This window comes from Falco cherrug, chromosome 2, assembly GCF_023634085.1.
Source record: "Falco cherrug isolate bFalChe1 chromosome 2, bFalChe1.pri, whole genome shotgun sequence".
NCBI classification, from domain to species: Eukaryota; Metazoa; Chordata; class Aves; order Falconiformes; family Falconidae; genus Falco; species Falco cherrug.
Genome location: NC_073698.1, coordinates 89,154,719 through 89,169,586, shown reverse-complemented (window position 1 = coordinate 89,169,586; position 14,868 = coordinate 89,154,719). Strand labels below are relative to the sequence as shown.

The following is a 14,868-nucleotide window of genomic DNA, read 5'->3' as shown; positions in this document are numbered from 1 at the left end:
CCAGGCCCGGCCCGGCGCCTGAGGCGGTTGCATCCGCCAGCCCAGGCCTCAGCCAGTGCTCGGCCCGCCGGCGGCGTAGGCCTCGCCCAGGAAACGGCTCTGCCTCGCCCGGGCCGTCCTTCCCGCACTCGGCTCCGGGCTGGGGGCGCCCGGAGGCCCTGTCCCGCGGCAGCGCGCGCTCCCGCCCCGCCCCGCCGGCGGCCGCCGCTCGGCCCCCGCCCCGGGCGGCAGCGCCGGGCCCGCCCCCGCGCGGGGCGGCCGGACCCGCGGGCGCCGCGGCTGCTGATTGGCTGCCGCCCCGGCGGCGGCTCGCGGGGCTCCCGTCTCGCGCCACTTTCGGGAGCCTTGGCGCGAGCGGAGCGCGCGGGCGCCATGGCCGAGAGCGGCGCTGGGAGCCCGGACGGTGAGGGCCGCGGGGCGCCCGCTCGGAGGGGATGGGGCGCCCGGGGCGGCGGCGGCCTCCCTCCCCGCGGCGGGGCGGCGGCTGCCAGCCGTGCGGTGTGAGGCGGGGGGCAGCGGCGCTTGGAGCGGGGAGCTGGGGACGGGGAGAGGGAGGAGAGCGCGGGCGCGCGCGCACACCGGGTGTCCGCACGGTGAGCGGGAGCGCGCGTGCGCGGCGGGCCGCGCTCCGATCCGAGCCCCCAGCCCGCGGGGCCGGGGCTGAGCGGCGCCGCCCGGGGGCCGGCAGCGTCCCGCGCCCTCCGCGCCGTGGGGCGGCTCAGTGGGCCGGTGGCTGCGCCGCCCGAGCGGGGGGGCCCTTCCCCGGCAGGCGGGGGCGTTACGCCAGGTTGGGGCGGTTTGCGCCCGGCGGCGGGGGCGGCCGCGCAGCCCCTCCGGCCCCGCAGCGCTCACCCGCGGCGGTGGGGCCGGCCTGCCCCGGGCGGCGAGGCCTTGGGCTGCTTCCCCCTCGCGGGCCGCCGGCTGGGGCTGCCGTGCCCGGCAGGAGCGCTGGCATTGCGCTGCGGAGGGCACCGGCAGGCGCGGCCGGGCCCGGCTGGGGCTCAGAATGCGTTTGCCTGGGGAGGAGCACGTTGCTTTAGGCGCTTGCTTATAGCAAACGCAAAGAACTGACGGAAAATCCGTGCACAAATACACCCGAAGTGTCACAGCTTTGCGGTTCTTCCACATCTGTTACCAGACGGCTCCTTTGTAGCCCGTCCCAGCACACAGCAATCCCAATCCTTACTTGTCCGGGCCGCGCTGCCAGGGTGCAGCCCTGTTCACAGTTTGGTTGCCTGCTGTCACCAGGGATGGACTGGCCTCCCCTGGCTGCCTGGCCTGGCTGCTCGCACCAGCCCTGGGTCTCTGCTGCCTGTAGCTGTTCAGCTTGTCACGCAAAACCCGTAGTCTCGTTCCTGGGCTAGCTGTCTGCTTTCATAGGCTGGATTGGGACCGTTCATTCTTTGTGGTCAGGTAAATGTACACCCCACAAAAATCAAGAGAGAAAATGGTCAAGAGAAGCAGAGAGCACCTTGCTGGGGGGAGCACTGTGAATGGAAGACACTGTAAGAGGAAATGGGGTGGCAGACTTCTGCTACCGGCAATTTACCAGTTTGTCTCTATCTAGCCACACTCTCAGCCATCATGAAAACCATTACTGCTTTGTAGCAATATAGGCCTTTTCTAAGTCTGTCTACTCCTGAGTTGTCATGGAGACATGCAAAATAAAAGGAGCTGGAAATTCCCAAGGAAAGGGGGGGGGGGGATGCTTTTCATCCAAGGGTTGATGAGATTTGAGAGGTGCTTTGGGAATGTAAGTGGTAGCTTCTTGCTGAATGTGAGCTGGCACAAAGTCTGTTTGATCTGTGTGTCTGTCTGAGACCATGCCTTCAGTATAATTTCAGAATTGGCTTATCAAGAGCCATTCCTGACTGTGTGCTTTTAGCCAGGTAGATTTCAATGTTGATTTTAGGCAAAACTGCAACCATCTATTAATACATCACTGAACACTGAAGTACCAAAGATAACAGCAGCTCATTACTAAACTTATTTCTTGTTTTTTTTAATTGCAGCTATGCATGAGTCTGGAAGTTTTGCGGCATCACGTTCTAGGCGTGAGAAGAAGTCTAGAAGAGGCCAGCAAGAAGCACTGGAACGTTTGAAAAAAGCCAAATCTGGAGAAAAAATAAAATATGAGGTGAAAATTCCTCATCTTTCCTTTTTATTAAAAAGTGAATGTGAGCCAAGATGCTTAACTACCCTTTATACATATCTAAAAGTTATGAGAAACACTGCCTTTCAGATCAGATTTTGTTTTTTTAAGGATGTATGTTTTTTGAGAATATAACTGTAATTGTTTTGCTGCTTTCTGGTATCATTTATTTCTTTCTGTTTTCAAAATGAAAACGATTTTATTAACTGCAAGTCAAACATGCTTGGTATTGCTTGATAACTATCCCACAGGGAAGGGGCAACTTTTAAGATTCAATTACGTAACTAACATTATGATACGAAGTACTTTTTTTTTAAACTTCAAGTTATTTTAAACTTTAAATGAATTTCACAGCTTTACATGACCAAAATCAATTCATATTGACATGCTGTGTTTCCACAAAGAAACCAGAATTTAAGTATTTAACTGGTATCTGATCTGTAACTGAAATCTGGCAGTGTAACATTGATACTGTCCAGTGAATTGTAATGCCAACAGGAAGTGACTTCTACATTGAGATGGATAAATCTAAAGAAGCCTGAAGTGTGTAGATTGTTAACATGCAAATTTACCCTGAGGCACAGAAGAGCTTCTTCAGCATTATGCTTGGACACATGAAATCATCTTCTGTTTCACCAAGTTCATCTTGGTGTTTGAGTGTAGAGCAAAAGGTCAGAAGCCTCCATCACTAGGATTTTTATTTTTTTATTTTTTATTTTTTTTAATTTTTTTTTTTATTTTATTTTTTGTAATATGAAATGAGCAGTACTGCGAGTGCTTCGGTAGATTTTGAATTTCAGGATGCTGTGATATTTTTAGAAATTGATAACCTGTCTTTTGTAACTACCAAAGAGGAAACTTAAACTGAATGAATAACTGTGCTTACTAGTTGTGAACAATGTAACAGTGTAGGAAACCATACATTTCTTGGGAACTTCTATGTTCTTACTGATGACCTATATTAATAAATAATGGTATGGGAACTGCTAATCCTCAGTGTACCTTAACTGTAGGTTGAGGAGTTCACAGGTGTTTATGATGAAATAGATGAGGAAGAATACTCGAAGATGGTCAGAGAACGACAGGATGATGACTGGATTGTTGATGATGGTAAGTAAGAATCATTTGGAGAGTTATTTTGATTATAGTGTTATAACTCAATTAGGCTTCACAATGTTCATAATTTGAGGTAAGTTGTAGTTAGTACATCCTTAAAAATTGTTGTAGAAGACAAGAAAGAGGTAAGCTTTTATATGGAAATGAATCTTTTGCATTGTTCTCATAGTAGTGTTTTAGTATGGTAATGAAAATATATTTCATTAAGAACTGTGTTTGAAATTTTATTTCCAGTTCTCAGTGATGTAACTTTAAAAAGTAGTACTGTAATTAATAATTTCTAATTAAACAGGTAGCAATATATTTAGTCTAATAGAAGATAGAGCTGAGAGTGCTGTAGGTTTTTAAACATTTTTTGCATTTATAAATTTTGCTCTATATTAAAGGGGGGAAATGTTTAAATACGTAAAAGTTTTGATTATGAATATATTTAGAAATATCAGAATTTAAAATGCAAATTTTTAACAATTTGGTTTTTTACAGATGGGATAGGTTATGTAGAAGATGGAAGGGAAATCTTTGATGAAGATCTGGATGATGATGCTCTTGGTTCCAATAAGAAAGGTAGGCTGAACATGACCACTGTAGAATGCTTGCCAGTGGCTTTTAAAAGGCACCTAAACCGGGCAACTTTTTGGCATCAGTATGTAGTGAATATGGCCAAATGACATGTTACTTGGAGCTCTGTAATTTTATGCCTGTGACTGTGGATTTTGTTTAGCCTCCGTACTGCAGAAGTTAGAGGTCCACAAAATGTGGTAAAATCGCTGCTAACTGCTTCAACATGACTAGGGCAATTTTGCCAACAGTATTCTGTCAGATTTTCATTTCTAGGACAAATGCATCTAGGAACGATCTTGGTTTCCAAAGCCAGTGTCTAAAGGATGTGTGGTGTCTCTGGCCACTGAAATCCTGGCATGCTTTTAAGGATCTGGGATTAAATGATTGTGCCAACTTTTGTGAAGTTGGTGGCCAACCAAGAAGTTACATCTGATGTTGAGAATCCAAGCCTAGTGCCAAACTCCTGGATACTTGTCTTTTTCTGGAGGTGCTTCCATGTAATGTATCTTGGTCCTTTTTCTGGAGTATGAACTTGAGTATGCAAAGTGAATCTCTGACATGACTGTGAATGATAGGCTGCTGATAGGGTTTTGCTTTTTTGTATGTGTGCATGGCAGCCTTTATAAAGGTGGGAGCAAGTTAAAGATGTTTAGGCTTCATTTCAGCCAGCAGTGTAAAGGTGGAAGAAGTAGACTACCTCAGCTAGCTGTCTATTCCTGCTAATAAATGGACCCTTAAACACTGAACTTTTTGGATGTAGAATTCACAATTTTATATTTTTCTGTAGGAAAAGGTGGCAAAACATCTACGGTTGATAAAAAGAATGTGAAGAAAGCTGTGGTGTCAAAGCCAAACACAATTAAGTCTATGTTTATAGCCAGTGCTGGGAAGAAAAACACAGATGTAAGTGTTAACATGTTTGAATTTAAAGATTTCTAACTTGTTTACAGTGTTTTAGTGGGAGTGGAATAAAGCAAGGGCTTATTTCAGTTTCTTGTGTCTAGCAAGACATAAACTCCTATTACAGTCTGTTGTCTATGGAGCATTCCTGTAAACATTGTTTGTGTTTTGTAGAAACCCTTTAGTCATTTGCTGCTGGTCTCCTGATTGGGTTTGCACATATAACTAAGAACTGTTTGGCTGATCTGTTATGTTACAGAAAACTGTGGACCTGTCAAAGGATGATTTACTAGGGGATATTCTTCAAGATCTTAATGCTGAAGTAAGTATATTAATAAAATCTGCTCGAACCATCGTAATCCATTCATTTTTCTTGCTGTGGTATCAAGAAAATACATTTCTTCATAAAACTAGACCATCTAAGATTGATTTCTTCCATAGCACATGTGCTTGGTACATTCCATGTATGTATGCAGTCTACCTGTCATCTCCACCATGCAGAAGTTGCATGACTCTTCTAGTTTGATAAGCCAGAACTGCTGTGCCCTAATTAGACATAGTGTAGGTTCTACATCACATTAATAATAAACTAATGCAGCCTTCTAGGTTTTAGTTAGCTTGGAGTGAAACAAGACTTACCTGCATCTGAATCATGTGTACCATATATGTTTATCACCATGCTCCAGCCAGTATACTGTAGGATATTTCCATCTGGCGTGTTTGGGTTCATGAGAGGAGCTGAGGGAGGACTGTTTCAGCAAATGATGTAGCCTGAACTTCTATCTGCCTCCTCCTGCTTTCCACGGTTTGCTACAAAGGAGCAGATTTACACCTTCTCAGCACTAGGAGTGTGTGCAAGGTGGCTGCCGTAGCAGGGTTGGACTGTTAAATGAGGCTGTTCCTCATCATTAATGACTTCTCAATGACTTTATGTCCCTTAGCAGGATTTCTTAAAACTGATAGGATTGCTCACATGTAAAGCATGCAACTGCTGTAGTGGTGAGATGGTGAATTGAAGTATGTTGTATCATAAAAAGCATAATGTGTTTTTACAGAGCAGTAAGAGGGGTGTAGGTCAAGTTGTTCTCTTGGTTTTGTGCGCTTGCAATTTTATTCCTCCCTGTGGCATCTGAGAGTTGTAGTATGTTAGGCTATCAAAAACCCTCAAATCATTAAGCAAATGTGTTTTAATGCTGTCACATTTTGTGGAGCATTGATTAGGGAAAACAATGCTAATAATTACACTATGGCTTGTATTTACTTAAACAGTAGTTAGGTTGGTTTTTTGGCCTTGTTGTTTGTTTTCTAAAATGTCTCTTGTTATTAGCTGTTGATAAGTATAAAGTATCTGTACATGTAGATAAATTACAATAGGTTTTCCTCAAGTGTGACAGTGCTGAAAGAGCACTTCTGCCTTTCTAAGGCATGTGTGCTCAGTACTACTGTTTCAGCAGACATGAAGAACATATCACCAGTTACTGTGATAGTCGTGTAGTAAAGGCATGATTAGCTATTGAGATGCCCATTGTTTGAAAATTTTCACTTACTGATGACAGTTTTTCTCTCAGACTGTGTACCAAAAAAAATCTAGTGTCTGTCTTCATGGCCTGATTGCTCAGGTAACTTTGTTTTTTTTTATATGGCTGAGTTGTGTGTCAGGAGGTGTGTTTTCTTGGGCAAATGAGGAATACTGATGACCTGCTTTTTCTTTGATGGAAAAAATTACTAACAGAAGCAAAAGAAAACACTAAACAACACCTCTTCGTTTTGTCGCTTTAATCTTCAGACTGTTCAGCTAAGTCCACCACCAATTATAATGCTGAAAAGGAAAAGATCTGCTGGAGTATCACTGAATCCTTTCTCTGTGCAGTCCCAAACTCCTAAGGTAAAGGAAAAAATGAAAAAAGTTGTCATTCATAAGTATTAATCTGTGTTTTGATTGATTTGAATACTGTTGTCTTTGATTTCTGCTTTTAGAAATTACCTTTCTTGTTAGCTTCCTTAGCAACGTTACTGTGTAACTCCATGCATTTTTCCTCTTCCTCTTCCATGTTAGTACATAAACAGTGTGTAACTCTTTTTGTATCTTTAGTGTAGTAGGGGTAGGTAGCTGTTACGTTTGACAGGTGAAATGTTTTTATAACATTAGGTGCATCGCATGAAGGTTAGCTTTTGCTTTGTCTCTTCCTAAGAGTAGAAAACACCCTTGTGGTAAGGAAAGGATGATGGGAAGCAAAATAAGCAGAAGAAAGTGTGTGGGTGTGGAAAAGGTTAAGAAACTCATCTTCTGCAGAAAGGGGAAGCAAATGGGAAATTGAAGTTGTGGATAGAAGTTTACACTAGTGGAAGATTTGGGAGTGAAAAGAGGGATGGGCTGCTAAGGATGGAAGGCTAGCATTTTGTTAAAGAGTTCTGGTAAATGAGAAGGTCTTTATAGCTGGAAATCCAATGAGATATTTGGTAACAGCTGTGTTGGAGCCTAGAAGCAATTGAAAAAGAAAAAAGGGGGAAATATAGTAAGAGAGGATCTTTGTCTTTATGGTGCAAAATAGTAGTCACTTCTGTAGGAAACATTGAGGAGGAAATTTATTCCCAGACAGGCAGTTGAAGTGATAGCTTTTGTGGTCCTAGGAAGAGGAATTGGAGATTTTAGGCAATGAAACAGATGAATAGGATGAAGATTACAGCCTTAGAAAATAAATGGACATAAAAAGGAAGGTAGCAGTGATGCTTTTTACTTTAGGAGACAAGCAGAAGTACAAGTAAATTCATTTGGCTTGGCTAACAAAAAATTGTTGGTGAAGGTAGTTTGTTTGCTTTCTGTTAAAGGTGAGTGAAGGGCTGGGTTTGTTGGCTAGAGTAGAAGTAGCTGAACTGAGATTAAAACAGTAGAAATGATTGTTTGTAACTATAAATTCTGTGTCTGTAAATAATAGCTTTCCCTGATGGTGAAGGTTTTGGCCCTTGCCAAAGGTTAAGGGTCAGCAGATGCAGAGACCTGTTGTTGGTCGTGGTGGAGGCTACTTCATGCACGCGTTCTGTAGCTGCTGCCATAGTAGTATCCTGTCTGAGAAACAAGCTCTGTGCTTACTGCCTCAGAGTTCAGGCTTGCAGAGTGTGCTGAAATCTGATTTTGTTTTCCTTGCTCACGCTGTCATGTGTAGCATGAGGAAGTTCAATGGAGAAGCACTCTGTAAAGTGCCGTGTTGGCCTTCCCCGGTTGTTCCAGGCTCTGTCCCTGCCTGACATATATTGTCACAAACTCAGTTGACACAGATAGAGGTTTTAATTTAGGAATGCTGTAATGCTATTTGGGAAAAATAGTGAAAGTAACCATGAACTTAATAAGATATCAGCCATGGTCTGTTGTAAGCTACTTTTTAAAATCATAGTAGAAACACATCACAGCAGAAATTATGGTGTAGAATTTAGTTTGCTCTTGAGGGGTTTTAGCTGTCATGCTGCAAAATGTATGGAACTCTTCCTTCAGCCATGGTTACTAGTTCTGGAAATAGTAAGTGCTAGGATTTCTCCCCCCCCCCCCCCCCCCCCCCTTTTTGCTTTTAAGAGTTTCTGGGTTTTTTTTTTTAATTCGTGGCTGAAATGTCTTTCAGGTAATCACCCCTGTATCAAAGAAAACTCCTGCTCATCTCAGAAAGGAAACTCTTCCTCCAGCTTCATTTCATCCTAAACATCCCAATTACACAGCAAAATCTGTCATAGTCTCTGAAAATGAGGATACCAAGTATGTCCAAAAAACTGCAGAAAATGGGGGAATAGTGAAGACAGTAGGAGAGAAAGCTATTGAAGGTATCAAAAAGAAGTCAAATCCCAGTTCTGGAAACTCTGTAAACATGGCATATTTGTGTTAAAACACTTCTTGGTTTATACTAGTTAGATGCTTAGATAGCTTAAATGTGGTATCTTGTTTGTATATTAATACTGTATATTACATTCGTGCATACAGTGTGTTATCTGTGCATACCGCTGTAGTATACAGTGTGTCATTTTAACGATTCAAGCCTTTAGTTCTATGTGCAGCACTTCCAGATGATGATCAGGGAATGATGGATTTTGATGAGGAGGACTTTGATGAACCTATGGAAGCAGAACATGTGGAAACTATACCTGAGACAGCTGAAAGCCTGAAGAGAGACAAGGAAATTCAAAAGGAGACAGAGCAGCTGGAATCAGAGAAGAAAGAGACATCTGTCTTGTAAGAATCTCTCTTTTTTTTTTTTTTTTCCTTCCACCAAGAAGCCTTTCAATATCCATAAACTTTCTATCTTCGTATTTGTCTGTGAAACAGACAGAATGATGATAATGCTATGCAATGTTTTTTTTGCAGTGATGTTAAAAATGGTAATGTTGAACATGCTGATAGCTACTGAATTGAAAAACACTTCATGTTTTTGGGATTTAGCGCATGACAATGTAACGCATATTTCAGTACATTGAGGTGACTCAGTGTGGGTGTTGGAACAATAAATTTTGATGCCAGTAAGCAAAAATGAAGAATTGCTAATGATGCTTATTCTAAGCAACTGTGAAGGTATTTCATAATGTTAGTTGTAGGTAAAAGTATTATTGCTAGAAGTAATTTCACATGGTGAACAGCCATGTCTTTGGAAGTAGGAAAAATGGGGGGGGGGGGGGTGTCCGTGTTGTGGGTTTTTTTTTTGTTTTGTTTACTTGTTTGGAAGGATCTTGAATCCTGTGTTTCCATAACTTTAAACTGTAAAATATTTGTATGATCAAAAAGACTTAAATATTTAATGACTGAACAGGTAGTTTTGTTGAAATAATCTGTTGTTCCCACTGAGGAACTTGTGCAGATGGGTGGATGTATTTGTTATGTAAAGGCTTAAATGACCAAGGCTGAAATACGAGGTGAATGATTTTTTAAAGCCTGCGTGTTGTGTACCGAGAGCCATACTTGTATGGCTCGGATTTTATTTTTTTTTTTCAGAAGAAATCTGATGAAACTCCATTATTGGCAATGTTGCTTGGTAGTGGAAAGAATGACAAAAGGTGTGAGAATATAGGGCTGAAAAAAAAGCAAAACAATGGTGGTTAGAGCAAAGGCACAATTTTACTTCTTGTTTCTTCTGCAAAACCTGCAGAAGTTGTTCTCTCCCAGGTGTCTCATGCTGGGACAGAATTGATGAGGATGAAGCCGATCTAGTAGTGGCAGAAGTCCAGCTGGACCCCAATCTCCTTCCACTTGTGAATGGGGAAGATGATGATCAAGTCTTAAGATTTTATTGGCTGGATGCTTATGAAGATCAGTACAGTCAGCCAGGTAACTGTTCAGTTAAAGGCAGTAAATGCCATTCTGATTCTTTTTATGTAACAGATTTTCAGACTTGCCTAAATTATGTCTAGATACGCTGTCTCTCTGGGCTTTATAACTTAAACGTTCATCTCCTGTTTTTCTGCACCTGTGTCCTTGGTGCCTCGGTACTGTGGCTGGGAAAAGAAAGAGTGTCATCTCTTGGTCTAGTATAGTAGTAGGGAAGTACAAAGGGAGCTGCTAGCACTTCTCCATGTTGATGTCCTGTTTGCTTTCTTAAAACCCTGTACGCTTCAGGATTAAGTTGATGTTTTAAATGTCTTACTCAGTGGTGCAATAACTAAGTGTGCTTTCTTCTTGTTTTTGGAAATGTAACTTAATTAGAAAGCCTGTACAATAGCAGTTGCACAATTTTGCACAAAGGAAAGGCCTCTTATCAAGGCAGGAAGGTGGCCTGAAAAATATAAGGTCTATCTAGATCCCTTTATTCAAACTAGATCTTGAAGATTGTCTTTAGATTAACATCCCTAAGATATTTTGTGCAGTTGAAGTATGAATCCTAGCTCTCATCATCTTCAAAACTGTGGCATTCTGATCTCAGCCCTGACAAAAGAAGTCATGTTCGCATCTGTTCTAAGCACTTCCCATCCATCCTCTCATTTCACCAGCAGCTTTAGGATCTTGAGTTTCTAATTTGTGCTTCGTGTAGGTTTACCAGAAGGTTCTTCCATATGTTTTTGAAGGTTTTTTTGGGTTGGTGCTGTAAACATTGAGTCAGATATGTTTCTTTGTTACACCTTTTGTTGTGAGTTGGGATGCCAAACTTAAATATGAGACTGTGCTGGGCTGAACAGCTTGGTGATGGGAGTGGTAATAATCATGATATCTTGATGAAATCAATGGCTCTAATATAAAATTGCTACTTTTGAAGACCCCACTATTGTTCTTTTTCCTTTTTTTTTGTCTTCTAAGTCAGTGGTTGCTGAATGGAACATAATTATGAAAGGATTTCTGTTCCTTGCATGCAAGGAGTGTTCTTTTCTCATTATGACTTTTTCAGGATTGAATAATAAAGACTGCACCTGTTTTCAATTAGTAATGTAGAAGGGAAAATTTTTATACTGCTTTTTGTTTAACATGAACATGATCTTTGTTTATGCCTCATTTACTGTGATGTCAAATGCATTGCCTGAAGAGTAAATACTATAGCATAATCATAAGACTCTTTCAAACTTAATAATTTTTTGGAGGCTTACTTTTCATAACTCTCTTTACTATCTTAGGCAGAGAACTTGTATCCTATTAACATTGTAGGAATTGTAATCCTATTAACATTTTAAAGAAATAATGTATAAACCCTGCCCTTTCTCTCCCCTCTGCAAGACATTTTCCCTGTCTCTTGTCTTTGCTTGCCTTTTGGTTCAGTGGCAACATGACCTTTCTTTTCACAGACTTCATGTTTTATAAGTTTTACTCCTATATTTCTATTTCTTCTTTCCATAATCAGGCTTACAAGGGAAAGGGCCTGATCTCTCTTTCATATCTTGGTTTTATGTATGAGGTGTGTCTGAAAACTTTGAAGTTAGCCCTGCTTTTATTGTGTGTGTGGGTGGGTGTTTGACTTGGTAACCTCCAAAGGTTCCTTCCATCCTAAATTACACTGATTCTGTGAAATCTAGGGATTAAGACCACTTCTTTGTCCATGCTAGAGTTGACTGAAGCTTGTCTTTGCAATCCAGGCAGCCTTTTACCGTGTTCTTTGACTGTCTCATATTTCATCCTTTCTACCTCACCTGCTTATATGTATGCCTCTAACAGGTTAACTTCTCCATATGCTTAATATTGCCAGCTGTTCAAGCAACCAGCTACTGTTTGTGGTCTCTCCCATAGTTTAATCTTTCTGTATGATACAAACCTGATTTTTTTCTCCCTTAAAAAAAAAAATAATTAGATTGCTGGGGATGCAAACTTCATCTTCCCTGTCACTTAGATCTGTAATTTGAGCTCTCTCTAGATCCTTTTATTAAACCTGTCTAAATCTTGAAGATTGCCTGTATGCTAAGACCTCTAAGATACTTTGTGCAGCGAAGGTTGTATCTTTGCTCTCATCATCTTCAAAACCGCAGCATTTTCTGCCCTTGACAAAAGTAGTCTCGTTCACATCTATTCCAAGCACTCAAGAAACGATTTTTTTCTTAGGCTGTCACTCTAACTCTTATCATCCATCTTAGTGCATCCTCACTGATTTGTCTTTGAACTAATGGAGTAGGAAAGGTGCCTTTACATCTGATAGATCGCATGACAAAGATAAATTATAACTGTTAATCAAGGATTTGTGCATTGTCAGACGAAGGAGAAACGCAGGCTCCAAAATCTTCTTTATGTGAAGCACTGTTTCTGAGGCAGCCTCAGAACTGATACTTCTGATTTCATCAATAGTAGTATACTGTAGGGAGTGTCTTTCATGTAACCAAATTCCAGATTATTTGGAGTTTGAAGGGACCTCGGGTGAAGCCAGGTTTTTGAGTTGTACTTGGAAGTTTATATTACTTACAAATCACAAATTGTACATGAGTCAGCTGGTTTTGTTCTAAGTTATTTCAAAGTTTAATGTCACTTGATTAGTAGTTTGCAGCATTTTGTGCTAATGCCAAGTTCTCTGGCTCAGAGATGTGCATGTGTAGTAATGACATGGTCCACGGGGAAGTAAGTTGCACTAGCCTTGCTCTGTATAGGCTTTCTGAATATTTACCTTGGCTGTAACTGCTGTCTTAGCATCCAGGATTTCTTGCAGTGTGATACATCTTTCATTGTCCTCGTTTGTTAAAAATAGTCAGTTGAAAACTTTCTGCGGTTGATAAGCTTCTAGTTGTTGTCTTCGGAATTTTTTTCTATAGTTTTTTTATTAGTAGTAGAGTCTTGATCTCACAATACTAAAGTGTAGGGAAAATTAGTTAATTGTACTAGTCTAGCTGAAGAATGAAAAACTCTAGATAACGCAATTCCGGAGTGATTGACAGCACAGGCATTCTGCTTATCTTCAGCTTTCACTAGCTTCTCTCTTCTTCCTCCCTCTCTGCATGAATTGTCAAACTGATGCAGGTAGAAATGGAATATCAGAACAGAATTCTGAGGCTGGCTCTATGATGCCATTTTGAATTTCACATATTAGGGTGTTAGTATAGTGATGGAGATAGAGGCATGAAGAACTATACAGGGATTGATTTGTAAAGCTGGTGTTTAAAACAATTTATAATGTGCTGATACATCAGGAAGATTCATTATTGAAGGACCTAAGCCAGAAATGGTTGTGTTTCCATGCAAGAATATGTAATAAGCTGCATTAAGCCACATTAAGAATGATTAATTTAAGAATTGCATATTGAATTCTTCGCTTTGCCCTTCTTCCTTAGGTGTGGTATTTTTATTTGGCAAAGTTTGGATTGAATCTGCAAACACCTATGTCAGCTGTTGTGTGACAGTGAAAAATATTGAGAGAACTGTTTATCTATTGCCACGTGAAACAGTAAGTATGTCTTTTAAGCATGTCAAATGTAAGTACCTTTCATTCTGCTTATGGCAGGCTATGAGTTCTAGTAGTGTGTTTATGGGAACTGTTGAAGCCAGTGTTGTCTGATGTAGGTGGTAACGTGTATCACATGTGAGATGCAGAGTAGAGTGTTGCAGCTTCCCCCTGACCTTAACTAACAACTTCAGACAAATTGTTACCTTTAGAATTGCTGCTTAGGAAATAAAGTTGTCTTGAAGTATTATTAGAAAGCTTAGTGCTTTTTAAACATTCTGTTTCAAATAATATTTTAGAATTTGGGTTTTCTTGGCTGATTGCATTGTAGCTTTCGCTTAAAGAACAGATGCATGATTCATAATAGCAAAGACAAATTCAACTTACTTGGTCATGTCTGCTGGCATTTTTTGATTTGTAAAACCTGACTTCTGTTTTTGAGGAAATGGACCTATCCACTGGCAAAGAGACGGAGACTCCAGTAACTATGATGAGTGTTTTCAAGGAGTTTAATGACTACATTTCACCAAAGTATAAGATCATGAAGTTCAAATCCAAGGTTTGTCTACAAGCATCCTATTTGGTCATTTTCTGTTGTTCTGGTTTATAAGGTGGTAAATCTGTTGAAACACTGTCCAGTGGGGAGGTTATACTGAAATGCAAACAGTGTAACTGCTGACATGTAATAAGTGTACCTGCTTGTAGAAGCCATCCCAAATATCTTCCCAAATATCCATGCTCCTTTAAGAACAGCAAATCTGCAACATGATTATTCCACTAGAAGTTTAAACATACTGCTTTAGAAAATACTCATTCATTAGCTTCTTTGAAACGGGATTGAATGTCAAACTGTCTTGCTTGCTGAGATATTTTCTGAGAATACAGAACAGATGGAAGTTCTGATACCTAAAGCCTGGTATCAGACAGCATCAGCTCATGGTGTCAAAGTTTAAAATGAGAGATTGTGTTGTCCAGCATATATAGGTCAGTACACTGGGATTAGACCATGTTTGCATTTGACCAGGTGTTGTATTGAACTTTTATCCCTTGGCACGTCTTATCCTTCTTCTCACGCACCCTTGCAGATTTATCTTTTTAGAATGTGTGCTGTTCAGAGCATGGACTGTCATAGTGCATTTATACAGGAGGCAACAAGTTGTGAGAACTGTCATCCAGTCTTGAAACTGAGTTGTAAGCCCAGAGCAGCCTACGGGCCATTTCTGTGTTATGTTTGCTCAACAAATCTGTAAAAGAACATTGGAAAAACAAAATGTTGCTGTAATGGAAAATTTGCATGTACAGTAATACAATACTGGCCATAAG

General features: G+C 41.1%; 1 protein-coding gene across 2 annotated transcripts in view; it reads left to right on the top strand.

Annotated features, from left to right (window-relative positions):
* The first annotated feature begins 250 nt into the window (after nt 1–250).
* The window catches only part of POLA1 (DNA polymerase alpha 1, catalytic subunit), a 204,209-nt gene continuing 189,591 nt past the window's right edge, over nt 251–14,868 (top strand). Inside the window, exons 1-12 of one of the 2 annotated variants that reach the window (XM_055701958.1) lie at nt 251–403; nt 2,013–2,137; nt 3,166–3,262; nt 3,752–3,832; nt 4,617–4,732; nt 4,989–5,051; nt 6,516–6,614; nt 8,344–8,539; nt 8,771–8,945; nt 9,853–10,031; nt 13,436–13,548; nt 13,988–14,104. In XM_055701958.1, the coding sequence (XP_055557933.1) occupies nt 373–403; nt 2,013–2,137; nt 3,166–3,262; nt 3,752–3,832; nt 4,617–4,732; nt 4,989–5,051; nt 6,516–6,614; nt 8,344–8,539; nt 8,771–8,945; nt 9,853–10,031; nt 13,436–13,548; nt 13,988–14,104 (1,392 nt within the window). In that variant the 5' untranslated portion in view covers nt 251–372. Of the gene's footprint in view, nt 404–2,012; nt 2,138–3,165; nt 3,263–3,751; nt 3,833–4,616; nt 4,733–4,988; nt 5,052–6,515; nt 6,615–8,343; nt 8,540–8,758; nt 8,946–9,852; nt 10,032–13,435; nt 13,549–13,987; nt 14,105–14,868 lie in introns of both variants that reach the window. The other variant, XM_055701957.1, reaches the window with a different exon arrangement.